General features: G+C 43.1%; 1 protein-coding gene across 6 annotated transcripts; it reads right to left on the reverse strand.

Moving 5' to 3' along the window:
* Positions 1-405: 405 nt before the first annotated feature.
* LOC106608928 (phosphatidylinositol-3-phosphate phosphatase MTMR1) lies at positions 406-14,544 on the reverse strand. Of its 6 annotated transcripts, XM_014207156.3 has the most exons (18): positions 14,208-14,544; positions 12,784-12,886; positions 12,587-12,613; positions 12,141-12,164; positions 9,844-9,919; positions 9,495-9,589; positions 9,248-9,355; positions 8,684-8,785; positions 8,438-8,521; positions 5,813-5,962; positions 5,286-5,474; positions 4,638-4,823; positions 4,354-4,512; positions 3,845-3,892; positions 3,645-3,737; positions 3,271-3,384; positions 2,952-3,128; positions 406-2,691 (listed from the first exon to the last, which is right to left on the reverse strand). In XM_014207156.3, exons 1-18 carry the CDS (start codon positions 14,330-14,332, stop codon positions 2,518-2,520), a joined length of 2,034 nt encoding a protein of 677 aa, XP_014062631.3. In that variant the 5' UTR covers positions 14,333-14,544; the 3' UTR covers positions 406-2,517. The 6 variants fall into 6 exon arrangements, with proteins under 6 accessions (XP_014062631.3, XP_014062633.3, XP_045577808.2 ...); XM_014207158.3 differs by lacking the exon at positions 12,141-12,164; XM_045721852.2 differs by lacking the exon at positions 14,208-14,544 and having other exon boundaries at positions 9,848-9,919.
* Positions 14,545-15,330: the final 786 nt, after the last annotated feature.

A 15,330-nucleotide genomic window follows, 5' to 3' on the forward strand; every position in this document is an offset into this window, starting at 1 on the left:
TGTAGTTGTTGAGTGGCTTCACTGCAAGTATATTGTATGTTTAGAATATTCAATAAAGAAAAAAAGAATATAGTTTCCTTGTTTAAAATATTAATACCAAATTCAGACATGAATACCAAAATAGCGACAAGTTTCAAGTTGATAGGCCACTGTGAAGTTTTGACCAATTCCTTAGCTTTTCTCAAACTATGGGCCTACATTCAATTTGGTCTCATATGATACCAATTTGGTGTCATATAGTTCAGGACAAGAAGATTAAGTATTTTTAGCATATTACCATATGTGCTAATAATATTTCTCAAACTCTTTAGGGACTATTGTGATGAGTACAAATACCAAATTGAGTTTATCAGAGAAGATCTATGATTATTTTATGCATTACCATTATATAGTCAAAAAAGTAAATTGTTAATAGTTTCCTTTTTTTATTATTTCAATGCCAAACTAAAACATTTCCAGTTGATTCCAGGCCATTGTGGAGTGGATTTACAAAGGATATAGACAGGTCAAATCAAATTTCCTGATTTATCAATAACTCAGCCATCTCTTTAGCTCAGGGGTGTCAAACTCATTACAGAGAGGGCCGAGTGGCTGTAGATTTTTGGTTTTTCCTTTCAATGAAGACCACCAGGTTCCTTAATAAAGGGAAAGGGGGATACCTAGTCAGTTGTCCAACAATGTATTCAACTGAAATGTGTCTTCCGCATTTAACCCAACCCATCTGAATCAGAGGTGTGTTGGGGCTGCCTTCATCGACAGCCACGTCTTCGGCGCCCAGGGAACAGTGGGTTAAGCGCCTTGCTCACCGGCAGAACGACAGATTTTTACCTTGTGAGCTCGGGATTCCATCCAGCAACCTTTCGATTACTGGCCCAACGCTCTAACCACTAGACTACCTGCCGGCCCTTAATTAGTGACCTTAATTCATCAATCAAGTACAAGGGTGGAGCGAAAACCTGCCGACACTCAGCCCTCCGTGGAATGAGTTTGACACAATGTACTTTTTGGTGTTATTTGTACATTTTCAAGATGGAGTCAAATCTATCCTGACCTTATGGGTCCTTGAAGCAAATGTGTTCACCTACATACAATGTTTCAAGTCTCTAGGTCAAACGGGGCGACGGATATGAGGGCGTAAGTGAGACTGCTTATAACAGCACCACCTATAGGCCAATTGATGCCATTTAAAAAAAAAATACATTTACATGCCAAGTTACTCATGGCCTCTAGGTTCTGTGTGCCAAAATAGAAAATATTTTACCAATCTATTCTTAAGTTATTTGACCATGTCAACCCAAAAAATAACTAAGAGGGAAAACAATAGGTTATAATAATTGGAAAATTAACAAATACATATCACATTTACCACAGAAGAGTTCAAGGAAGTTGCAGCACGGTAATGAGAACATAAGCTTGACACAGGAAACAGTGGTTATAATCATAACACAGGAAACAGTTATAACCACCATAATACAGTAGGAACCATACATAATGTCGAAGACATTATTAAGGTTAGTTAGGCTTAAATGATATTGATCTAATCCTCAAGGAAAAGGATATGGGTATCATAGGATATCAGTATTGCTGCTGTGTGTCTTCAAAGCCACAGAGGGGATATGAGCTCAGACCACATCACCATTGATTAACATCAGCAGAGGGCAAGGAGAGCATCTTGGTATGGTAACCTAAAATGAGGATTTGGCATCACCACAATGAAAGAAAAGTCACAAATAACGAGTACAAGACATAATACAGATCATATGAATATCACCATTGCATAGAAATGAAACGCACATCGGATTAAAAAAAAAGATCTAAAAATGCGGAGTAAAAAAAACAAGTGCACAGAGACTTTCAATGGAAGGTGTCAATAGGAACACAACATGCACAAAGGCAATCCTCCAGTCAGGGCACATTAAACGGATGGACAGGAAGAGGGGGCACATTATATTACAGAGTAATCGTTATGGCTGGATCATGTTAAGTTAGTACAGAGAGATAGAGATCTTATTCAGACTACACTCCAAATGGCACCCTATTCCCTACATAGTGCACTACTTTTGACCTGGCCCTATAGGGAATAGGCTGCCATTGAGTTGATATGACATACTTATTAATACATGCTTACTGGAATGTGGCAGTTAAGAAGTGCTGTTGATAGTTTAGAAATATGAATTCAATTCAATTCAATTAGAAACTGTTGTCATTCGTAAAGAGTATACTACTTTTGGTAGGTAGAAATATATTAGTTACATCTATTTACATTTACACTTTCAACGTTTGACAAAATATTATGGTGCATTTCTCTCAATACTGTAATATTTACTTCAACAATTTCATTACCCTATATCTTTTCTCTTATTTGAATACAACCAAGAACGAAACTTTGCTACAAGTGTGTACTTGTTTTCTATGATAAAAACACTTGATGTGAAAAACTAGAGGAATACAAAGACAAACGTGTTGGAAGGGGTATGTGTGTGTGTGTAAGACGGTGGTGTGTGTGTGTGTGTGTGTTCAGACGGTGGTGTGTAGGGGCGTGCCCCCGCTGTGTGACGGTGATGATGTGTGTTCTGATGAAGAGGAAAGAGAGCCGTGTGATGAAGATGCTTCTCTCTGTAACTCTTCAACCTTCCTCTGTAACTCAGCTTTCAGGAACAACAACTCCTTCAGGTTCTGGTGCACTGGCATCTGATGGGGAGAGATACATAGTTAGTAAGATATACACAAACATACAACGCATTTGGAAAGTATTCAGACCCCTTCGCTTTTTCCACATTTTGTTACGTTATTCTAAAATATATATATTTTTAAAATCTACTTTTTCTAAATAGTATATAGTACGATTAGTACACAGTAAGCAATTTATGTAAGTTTATGCAAGACAGATTTCAGACACCACACACTTTTCCTTCCTTCAACAAGGACACTACCACTCCCAACACCCCTACCTGCGGCCTCATACGGGGGTTCCATCGCACGTAATACCCGGTCCACAGCTCCAGGTGTCTAACACTAGCCAGAGGGTACAGGACGTGGTGCTCATAGTCCACATAGAACGGGTTGGTGAAGTCCTCCGGTTGACTGTTGATATAGGACCATAAAGAGACCGTCTTAGTCTGGACTTCCTGTGGAGGAAGAAGGAAGAAGAAGAGACGGACAGATGGGCAGGAGTCAATTAACATTCCATAGACAGTTTTACTGTAAGAGACCAGTTGAGAACTGTAACTCTCAGCCTCCCACCCCCGCCGGTGAAGAAATGACACTTACATTGGCGACTCTCTCCTGTTCGCTGTTGTAGAGGAACGTTCCAAAGAGACAGCTGTAGAGGTGGTCCAGAATGGTGATCAGGAACAACTCATTGAACTCAAATGCTGCAGGGAACTTGGAACAAATAAAGAGACAGAAAGACAGATTGAGTATAACTACACAATTACCTGTGTGTGTGTGTGTGTGTGTGTGTGTGTGTGTGTGTGTGTGTGTGTGTGTGTGTGTGTGTGTGTGTGTGTGTGTGTGTGTGTGTGTGTAGCAGGGAAATCTCACCAGATGTGTGTCTACATGTACGTACTGTGTGTGTCTATATGTGTGTGTTTGTGTCTGTCTGTGCGTTTGTGCGTCTCTATGTGTGTGTGTGTAACACCCACCTGCCGGGTCATCTGCCAGACACAGTCGATAAATTGGATGAAGAGAGGTGATCTCTCCGAGTTGGCATGGTTCTCATCCCCATGGCCCACACGCTGAGAAACACCCACACAGGTTATTAAACACACACACACACACACACACACACATCTTTAAGAAATCACACAAGAAACCACGCGGACACCACACACACTCCTCTCACCGCGGCGAACTTGTGTCCGAAGCTGAGCCACTCCTTCTCCAGCAGCACCTGAGAAGACACACCTCTTATACTTTACTCATAACACAAATGACGACCGAGACAAAGGTTTCCCTTCCTCACTCACCACAGTCTGCTCTCCCTCTCTCTTCCCTTCCTTCCCCCTTTCCCACCCTTCTTCTCACCTGGAAACCGCTGAGGGTGCTGTAGTGGTCGTCCCCTCTCCATCCCTTAAACTTTCTCTTCCTCCCACCCTCCCACCGTCTCCCCCTTCTCTCCCATCCCTCCTACTCACCTGAAAGCCCCTGAGGGTGCGGTAGTGGCTGTCCCCTCTTCATCACTTACCCTCTCTCTTGCTCCCACCCTCCCTCTCCCCTTTCCCCTTCTCTCCCATCCTTCTTACTCACCTGGAAGCCCCTGAGGGTACGGTAGTGGCTGTCCCCTCTTCATCACTTACCCTCTCTCTTGCTCCCACCCTCCCTCTCCCCTTCTCTCCCATCCTTCTTACTCACCTGGAAGCCCCTGAGGGTGCGGTAGTGGCTGTCCAGCATCAGCATGGCCAGAGAGGTGAGCTGGGCTGTCCGGTCCCACCCATCACTACAGTGGACCACCACAGAGGTTTTACCAGACTCCAGCTTGTCAGCTATACGCACTGCACCCGCAAGGAGGACCTGGGGGGGGGGTATGTAAGGACTTGTGAATGTGTTGTGTGCGTATCCATCTCTCTCCATTGAGCCAGTGTGTGTGTGTATGCGCGTGTGAGCAAAAGAGAGAGAGAGAGAGAAAGAGTCCTCACCCGCATGTACTCTAGCCAGTGTGTCTGGTCGACTGCAGAGTGCCAGCGAGCGTCATCTGTACTAGGGTAGACCACTTCCTTCAGTTTCCTCAATGACTCCCTCATCACGTGGATGTTGGGGATCTCCAGGAAGTTGAGTTCTACGTTGGGATAGAAACTCTCACTCTCATAACCACCATCCTTAGCCTAGAGGGAGAGAGGGATGGAAAGGGAATTTAGCAGAGTGAAAAAAGGAGGAGGGGCAAAAAGAGAAACAGAAGAGAAAATGTTAAGGGAGTAAAGAAGAGCGAGAAGAGGGAAAAAAAAGACGATTGAAAAAGGGAGAGGGTAGGAGAGAGATAAGAGAGGAATGAAGCAGCAGGTGAGGAAGAGATGGAAACAGACATGATGTAATCAATAGCCCTTGGAGAGCTGGTGGTGTGACATAAGAGTAACCTCACAAACAGGCAGACACAGTTACAGGACATTCACCAAAAATGCTCAAACACCGTACATACCAGACATTTACCATACCATCACTTTACGGTCACCATAAAACACATAGTGATATAGAACATAGCTGAGATTCAAGTCACACTCAGCTTGAACACCAATGCTTGCATCACGGTCTCCAGTTGACTACATCGGCCTTAGATTGTAATAGATCACCTTGTTGTTGTCTGCCACGCTGCTCTGTCGGGCGTCAAATATGGTGAGTTTGTGAGACTGTGCGTTAGCATCCATGATGGTCTGGAGGTATCTTTCGTCCTCCTTACAGCGCCGGTCAGAGGGTCCCACTAAAGGCTGACTGCTACGGACTATAGTGGCCTGGCTCTCCGGGTGGATCCATGACAATACCTAAAGAAGAGGACGGAGAGAGAGAACAAGCGAGAGAGCGAGGAAGGAAGGAAGAAAGGAAGGAGAGTTAGCTGGCTGCTAAGGACTATAGTGGCCTGGCTCTCTGGGTGGATTTATGGTAAACACCTAGCGGGGTACAAGGTAAGTTTCGGCATAATTTTGAAGATAACTTTGGAGGAAACTTTCAAAATAACAGCACATTTAAACATGTACACAAAGCTAGCACCAACAGGTACAACATTTGTTTATATATATATATATATATATATATATATATATATATATCGTTTTTTATTTTTTTTTATACACATACCATCCCCACACATCCCCAGACGTACCGGTATGCGGTGTCTGGCCCTGAAGGCCACAACTCGTTTGAGGTCGTCGTCCTTGATGCTAGTGGGGATGACCAGCAGGGCAGGGTAGGTGTCACACACCTCATAACTACTGTTCATCTTACTGATGGTCCAACTCTCGTTGGGAAGACCCTGGTGTGGGAAGAGCAGGAATACAATAACTCCTTAATGTACTGAAGAACAGTTCATTTATCAGTTCTTTAACTACAGCATTGTTTAAGACTATTTTCTGATTGGCAAGAAGGGCATTCTAGAAATGGGCATTAAAAACAGATATACGGGACAGTTGGATGTCTCTAGGACAGATACACTGCACACGCAAGACCATCCTTGCTACAAAGTTACAGAAAGCTAAACCAACAACCACACAAACGGATATTGGATACATTGTAAACGCAGGTCGAACGAGGAAAAACGTAGCTAGCTAGCTAGCATTCATTTGTTTTTGCAGAGACATCTGCACCTAACGTGGCGAGTAATGGGATGAACATGAATTTCCCCGGCCCTTCAATGTTGCAGTCATGACGCAAGTGGCGCTATGCTGTCAAATCCTCCCACATATTTGTAGTTTGACCAGCGGTTTTCAGCAACTGATATTGTTGAATTCAATTGTCACAACGTTTCCTAGCAACAAACTATTTAGCTAGCTTCTAGCCTACTGTTTGATATGCAATGTGAATGATATCCTCGTAATGAACAAAGTCCTGACAAGAAGACACTGAGCATTGCGCTGTGATTGGCTCAGTGTTCTGTCACTCAAGGGGACAGCGTCACCGCCAAGTCTAAGGGTAGAGCAAAACAATTCTAGCCCCTTGGGTGCTGTCATAGTTACATTAGAAGTGCCCATCCAAGAAGGCTCAAAGTTATTGGCCACAGATAAAATGACATCAAATCACATATCTACAGTAGCTTTGATTGGACTGATCATGTCAACATCGTACCTTCAAATCTTAGCTAGCAGTCATCATCATGAATCAACACTACTGGCAAATCCTTTTGAATCCTTGTCATATGAAGAGAAATGTTAGATAAAACATATCGGTGCTCATCGGCCATAAACATTACACAACAAGTTGGAAATTGCAAATTCAACAATGAGTGGTTTGGAAGGAATCAGTGTGGCTAACTGCAAGCATTGCAAAACAATCATTAGCCTGCTATTCAGTGGAGTAGCTATATGGTCCAAAGTCTAAGATTAAGGGTCTCTTAGTTTAAAATGATAAACATTCAACATTGGCCATGCGGTCAATGAAGCATGATTTGTGCCGCGCTCAAAAGAACTGTTAACTCGGAACTGCAAAATCTGACTTTAGTGAGTTCAAGATAACTGGAAACTCGGGTAAAACGAGCTACTACTGGGAAAATACGTTTTGAACTTTCATACAACTCGGAATTGTAAACAAGTTTGATGACAGAATTTGCCAACAAAGGGCTGCCGCGCCACCTTCCTGTTCAAGTAAACACAGCACAACACGGTGAGTCCAAAAATGTCTTGTATGCTATTGCATAAATTATTTTATATGTATACTGTAGCTAAGAAAGTAACATTAAGTGTATGTTGTGTAGTAAGCTGTTAGTAGCCCATGTGCTTCACCATAATAATTTGGTCTATTTTCACCTCTTAATTTCGCCTACTGTTCTAACTTGGTGGTGCACATGTAGCCTATAACCTGTTTTAGAGAAATGTAATCATCAAATATTGTAAGAGCTTTCGTTGTCTGCTTATATGCCCCCTTTATTTATCTTACGGTTCTGACTTGGTATACAGGAAGAACACTAGGAATGGCCCATGTTCTGAATTCTGTTGCTGTACATTTCAAAAGTGCTGAACAAATAGTTATATTGACTACGTACATCCTAACTCGCTCATTAATGTCTTAATCGAAATTACGGATTGCCTCTTATCCGCTTGCCGTCCCCTTATGCCATAGTTTGTACATCTCAATTGTCAGTAGAAACCACATTTGTTTAAGCAAGTCAGCCATATCAGCTATGTTTTTTTTAAAGGAAGTAAATGAGGCTGAATTAACTGTTTCGCTGCCAGATGCTGATAGCCAGGTGTAGCAGTGATAAGGTGTTGGGACTGCTGTTGGGACTCTGCTGTTGGGACAGCTTTATGTAGGCCCTAACAGTTTGTGGGCACCGTTTATCACCGTTCTAGTTCAATTAATGTATTGTTTAGTGTTGTGGCTTTGCTGGCATGCATCCCACGTTTTTTTGCCCCACCAAGATTTACATGCTAAAATTGCCACTGGAACTAACAAGCACCAGATTTTGTGGAAAAATGTGAAGTTATGTATTCACAAGTCAGAATGAAAATAGAATTTAAAACATGTTATTTCTTACGGTAAATGTGTGTTTAGTTGTCCATTACTTCCAAAGTAATGTACAGAACGTGTGCATTTATCCATTACATGTACGTTAGTCTTACATGAAACATTTCAAAGGACTTCAAGACTCAAAGCAAATAAATCTCAAGGGATTTCTCTAATTAATAACACAGGATTTCTCCAATTACACAGAAATTTCTGGTTTTCTAATGATGGAAAATCAGGAATATTATTTCTTATGTCATCTGTTCTCTTAGCTAATATCAGCCATGGTTACCTGTCTCTTGTACTCAGATATGGGATCGTACACCTTCCATCCGTCCACAAGAAACTTCTCCTTATACAGGAAGGCAAACAAGGGCTGCAAAGGGATAAAACGGGGAGAGTAAGTGACAGGTCTCAACAAATGAACAAGCAAGGATTTTAACTAAGAACCCAACCCATATTGAGTTACATGCTGGCACCTATCAGAATGCTAGGATCCTTAACTCCCGCCCTGTATTGGTTGATTGACAGTTCTTACCAGGCCATTTGATAGGGGGAAGGTGTGTTTTGTTAGAACCTCCACTATCTCTGGTTGGCTGGCGTCCTCCTTCTTATAGGCAAACCTGGGACTACGCATGTCCTGATGGGGGGGGGGGGGGGAAGAGAGAGAGAGAGAGAGAGAGAGAGAGAGAGAGAGAGAGAGAGAGAGAGAGAGAGAGAGAGAGAGAGAGAGAGAGAGAGAGAGAGAGAGAGAGAGAGAGAGAGAGAGAGAGAGAGAGAGAGAGAGAGAGAGAGAGAGAGAGAGAGAGAGAGAAAGAAGAGAGAGTTTTTATAAGTAAAAATCTATGAACACAAATTAAATCAGATATTCCAACAATCCTTAATTCGGAAACCTGTGGGAAAGCACATGCATTTTAACAGAGAATACTACGTGTGTGTAACTCCTGGGTTGTATTCCCTCTTACCTTACAGACTATCCCCATGTCCTATGTGTTCCCTCCACGACTCTGGCCACTGATGGCGGTTGTTATGACTACTTATAACAGCCTTGTGCAGGCTTAATAAACAGGCTTTATAACAGTAGTAGGGTGTGCTTTCTCACCTTACAGACTATCTCCATGCCCTGTGTGTTCTCTCCGTGACTCTGGACACTGATGGTCTCGAGACGACTGATCGCTCCCAGGTTCACATCCAGGATGAACGGAGTATCCTGGGAAAATTGTGGGATGAGAAAGGGACGGGAAATGAGACGGGAACAGGAAGTTTACATATAAAAGTTTTAAATAAAGAATTGGGTGAACAAGGGTCAGCCTTGAGTCAAACTTGAGTGTGTATGTGGGTGCTCTTACCCTCTCTAGGCTGATAAAGTATAGTTTATAGTCGGTGCTGGTGAGGGTTCCTGTCACCAAGCCAGTGAAGGGACAGATGTACATCACATCCTTGGCTGAGGGGACAAACAACAACAAAAACAAACAAACAGAAACATGTCAACAACTAGAGCTCCTGTCATAATAGGCTGAAGACAAGCGAGAGGAAAACAGAAAGGTATAGAAAATGGGAAAATAAGTCCAAATGGAGAAAAAGAGATCTAGAGGGAGAGAGAGGGAGAGGCACACAGAAAAGTAGTGGCTGGATTCGAGAGAGAGAAGGTGAGCGCGAGAGAGAGACAGAAGACAGAGACAAAGAATGGATGCCCACCCACAGCCTTGATGGTCTCTCCCGGAACCAGTGGAACCTCGTCCATCGGGACCTGCTGGGTTCCGTCTCTGAGAGCCTAGAACATAGAACCATAGAACCATCTCAGAGATCTAGAACTCTAAACAGAACATCTGGTTCTAAGCAGAACCATTTCTCACTGTCCGAGCAACAGCTACACAGTCAAAGAGAGGGGGAGGCAGAAGGAGAATGAAACTAAGGTTGTAGGTGGAAGAGAAGGAATGGAGAGAGAGAGGAGGGAAAAGAAAGAGAGCGGAAGCGACAGAGGAATAGACAAGGGGAAAGGGGCAGATAAGGAACAGAGGAGGCCGAAGGGGGCAGGAGAGAGGGATGGAGGGAGTGCTGGACAGAGAGCGAAACTTGCCAAAGCGTGGGGGGGAAGCTCAGAGTCACTATCGCCTTGGTAACAATGTCCCCTTTCCGTAAAGTCCTGGACCAAGATGGGAGGCAAGGCAAGCGTGGAAGCAGAGAGAAAGAGAGAGCGAAGGGAAGAGTTAATTCTCTTACAGTTGCACGTTATCGTGAGAGAACAAGAGAGAAAATGAGAGAGAGAACGAGCGAGAAAGAGAGAATGCAGAAATGGCAGAGTGGTTGATAAAAGGGTCTTTGAGGCTTAGAAGGTCACAGAGACCGGACATGAGCATTAAGTGGGTGAAGCACTGTGGAGAAATTAGAATCAGTAGAGTTCTAACAGGAAGTGAAGGGAGCAAAGCCGCGACCTCACTATGGGAAAAAAAGTGATGTAATCAACGGCTAATGTTTAGTATATTGCAAATCAGTCTGACAGTACTTTTGACAGCATTTCAATATGTAGGAAGTATGGTTTGAAATGACAAATGCATCAAAAATGGTATAGAGAAGTTGAGAAGATCATCAGTTAATGAGTTTGTAGGATCTTCTGTGTATAAAAGAACATCATCATTAGCCTGGTTTCCATCCAATTGGCAACAGATTTTAATGAGAAAATTCTAAAATCTGCATAAAACAATATGTACATTTTCCCACCAGAGAGGTGCTTACACCAAATTGACTTGTTTAACTAGGCAAGTCAGTTAAGAACAAATTCTTATTTACAATGACGGCCTACCCCGGCCAAACCCTAACCCGGAGGACGCTGGGCCAATTGTGCGCCGCCCTATGGGACTCCCAATCACATCCGGTTGTGATACAGCCTGGAATCAAACCAGGGTCTGTAGTGACGCCTCTAGCATTGAGATGCAGTGCTTTAGACTGCTGCGCCACTCGGGAGCCCACTAAATTCCACTGATGGTTTTGTCACACAAATTGTTGCGTTATATAGCGAGTGTGTCCTCTCTGGTATTGGCACGTGTGCTCTAGCCAACAGCTCACAGATACAGTGCGGGTATAGCCTACTTCACGATGAGATTATTATGGACAGAAAAGCGAGATTCTTTTTATTTGTCAAACGGCAAATAGTTATTGGAAAGGAGCATCAAGCTCATCACTGTGCACTTTCACCACCCTGTGAAGAAACTTATTTCATCTGCAGCCTAATAAACTGCACGCTTTCACAAGTCGTAGTGGGAGGACCACAACACATTATCTTGTGACTCCAAGTTCACTTCGATACGACGGTTATTATATCAATATATGCGCATAAAGGCGATTCCACACATAACACATTTTACCGACACAAAAAGATTTTGTTGACATTTGGAAAGTTAAGCGACAAATTTGCTGTTTCCATCAGGCCTGTCGTGACATTTTTTTATCCGGCATTTACCTTACTGTAATAATAAGGTTGGATGGAAACCTGGTTATTGATTCTATTATTTTTTCCCCCCAGTTTGACTTAGAAAAGAGAGAGCCACATTTGTAGGAAGTAAACAGAAACTGCTCTGTTTATTACAACTACTGACGAAACCAGGGTTCCATGAATGAAGCACAATGAAAAAAAAAATATTTCGGACTTTCTCTCGCGACAAATCAGACGAGCCCACACGGGGTCGCGACCTCTGGTTTAGGAAACGCTGGCCTTGACCTTGAAGGCTGTTGACCCCGCAGTATCTTTATCCTTGAAAGTAATAGCTACAGGTACAAACAGCATGACAGCTCCTACGCGAAACTACTACACAGACAACTAGCTGACCACCATAAAAATAGCAGTAGAACATCACAAATAAACAATATATAGGTAATCACAAAGAAACACACTGTGCTGTATTTTACACACTCCTTGACAGGTTGTCAAGTACTAAGATAACTCAACAAATGTTAAAAAGGCTGTTGGGTGGACGCCACCAGTCTTCAAATCTTACCCTGAGAACAGGCCTCTTGGACACCTGTGGGTTACAGACAACCGCACACACCGAGTTACTACACACACAACCACACTCTCCGGGATAACACTCACATACACAAAACACACAGAGCTAAAGGATAGGCCTGGAAGACCCCTGAACAGTGGTGTATCACCGGAAGCCAAAGCAGCAACAGACGGCGAGAGAAGAATTGACACGCTGAATACAAAAGCTAGAACCTCAATTCAGAAACAGATTAAAATAATGCTTTCTGAACGGTGCAGAGAGAGAGACAGACAAAAGGTTGACTGTGGCCTTTGCAAAAAGAATGACATTGCATGACTGAGTCAATTGCTATAGAAAAGACTCAGCATAGGAACACTACCCAAATCACTCTACACAGGGTACATAGAGCGTGTAAGCACACACACAAGCAACACTGCTGCTGCTATGGTTAGCCTTACCCTTGGGAGATCTGTCCTTCTCCCAACCTGTCAGTCAGAAAACACAGGTTATGACGTGTGTGTCTGAACCTGTTACTGTGTGTGCATTCGTGTGTGTTGTCATAAGCCTGCTATTACAAACAGCAAGTGTGTGTGTGTGTGTGTATCAGTGCTTGTGCGTGCGACCGTGTGTGATCAACCACGCGTGTTTCCCCCACCTTGAAGTCTCTGGATGCAGTGTCTGGGGTTATGGATGATATCTGGCTGGAGATGGTAGCTGCTATCAGCTGCTTACACCACTCCACATGAGAACCTGTAGGACTGGGCGAGGGATGAAGGGAGAGGGGGGTGAGAGAAACAGACACACGAAGGTATATAGGGGATATACAGAAAGACAGAGAGAGAGAGAGAGAGAGAGAGAGAGAGACAGACAGACAGATAGACAAAGGAATATGGGGGATATACAGAAAGAGAATGAGAGACATGAGGGAGAGGGGAATAGGCAGAGAGAGTTCAAAGGAGAGAGGGACAAGGGGACACAAAAACAAAGAGACAGAGGGGGACAGAGGGCTCAATAGTGGTTTCAAGGGAGGGAGAAAGAGAGCAATGTTTAAGAGATACCAGAGGTAGGCAGTCAGTCACGCACAGTAGTAGGCTACATCACATTAAAAAAGCCTGTTTGCAACATCTGGGCAAAAATAGGTCGCGGTTAGGCTGATTCCTGCTGGGCAAAGCCCTGCTTTATAACAGGGGCGTGTTCACTTGGCACAGATTAGTGATGGGCATTCCGAGTCTTTTCGGTGAGCCGGCTCATTTGGCTCCCAAACGGCTCTTTATTCAAAATGCTTAAAAAAACGACCTAGAACAATTTTTTTTTTTTTTTACTAATCTCCAATGTGACGCCCAAAAGTCTGCCATTATGTCAGCTCGTGAAATGCGCATTCAAATACATTTTTAACTGTCCAAATATGGAATATTACGTTTTTCTTAACGCACTGCAAAAAAGAGCGTGGACCAGATTGACTTGCTCTCCCCACTATTTATTGTTTATGCAGTGAGGATTCATCCTCATTCTTTTGTAACGTATCTGTACAAAATCTTTTGCGCTCAAAAAGCAGTGTGCAAAATCAGGGAGCCAAATGAACGGCTCTTTCACCGATGCGATTCAGTTCCCGACCCATTACTGGCACAAATCCCTACGCCCATCTGGCGCTCTCGTTGTCGAATGACGAAATACATAAGAGACACAGTAGCGTACTGTGAATTTACTGCATGTTACAGCACAATGAAACGCTTTGAAGATCAAACGTTAAACTCGTTGAAAATAACACTAACAACATATGTCAAACAAGTACCTAAATGCATGCAGGCAGGCTATTGCCTACGAAAGAGCAAGTCACCTTTCTACAACTATAGGCCTATACACGACACCGCCCAAGAGCCAATACACAAACATAACTAACGCTGTAGTAACATTCTAAACGTTTAGTAACAACACATGACAAGCAATGTCAAACAACTGCAGCCTACGAAAGGGAAATTCGCTTTTATATTTATACTGCCCAGTGCAAAATCATCACAACAGTGTAACTAGTAACACTGTAACAGTTTTGTAGCGAGACCGGAAAAGCTATATATTCACCTGTCCAACGTCTCCACGCTAGCCTGTGTCGATCCAGAGTTGGCCAGCGTTCGTGGCTTGTTGTTTCGATTCGGTACTCCCGGCAGCGCAGGGTTATCTCCTCCTCCAACCGACTGCTTTTCCATTTTAGTCTTCACTCAATCCCGTTTCCTTCCCGTTAGATGACGGATCAAATATGCTTCCTTTCTGAATGTCGACAAATCTGTGTCGCGGCAACGTGTTTAAGAATTGACGTTGTTTTATACCGATGAGACGGACTCTTTCCGCTAGCTAGCTCACAGCACGGGAGAGAATACGGATGTTCGCTAGCTTCCGAGTCTCATTCTGTAATGAAATAGAGCCGGTGTGCTTATTTTGCAGACTTGATGAAGCAGTCAGTGAGCTCAACCCTGGTGCAGGACAGCACACACCTTGCCCAGGCGAACCATTAAGATCACCCAAAATGCTCACATCCTTACTAACCAGCCTCAGCAACACTTAGATTGAGGATAAATTTGAGGCCTGCTTCCAATATATGGTTATTACATTGTTAGTGTTCCTGCAAATGTAGGTCACAAGAGGCCTACTACATGTTGCCTATTGTAATTAACGACTGACTGAGGGCAAATGGCATCAACCAGCCTCATCAGCAACAGACGCCTAGACAGGAAAATGTAAAAGGGTGTAGGGATTTTATAGTAAGCCTGGAAAATTAATAGCCTAGATCATAAGGATGTTACTACAACATATAGCCTGATGTAGCACTGGGGGGATATTAAACATATTGATCACTTGAAAGGTCACTGGGTCGTTCCAGGAAATCAGTCCCATTTCGGTAATGTAAGTTTATTTCACATAATTTAACATTCGGTTATATAGAGCAGAGAATTTTCCTATCTCAAGAGGTTAAATAAAAAATGGCTATATTAAAGTGCTAAATAAAGTAAAAGGGTTGACGATTTCATCTTAATTCATCCAAAAATCCCCATGTGAGAGGAGAAATGGAAGCTTATTGTGTGCAACATGGAGGGGCAAGCATAGTTTTCTACCATAAAACACCAGAAGTTTGCCAGAAAGAGTAGAACCAGCTTATCTGCATTTACAATGTGATTGTTGTTCAACGTTTCTTTTGAAAATAATATTT

This window comes from Salmo salar, chromosome 07 (assembly GCF_965601325.2).
Source record: "Salmo salar chromosome 07, fSalSal1, whole genome shotgun sequence".
Classification (NCBI taxonomy): domain Eukaryota; kingdom Metazoa; phylum Chordata; class Actinopteri; order Salmoniformes; family Salmonidae; genus Salmo; species Salmo salar.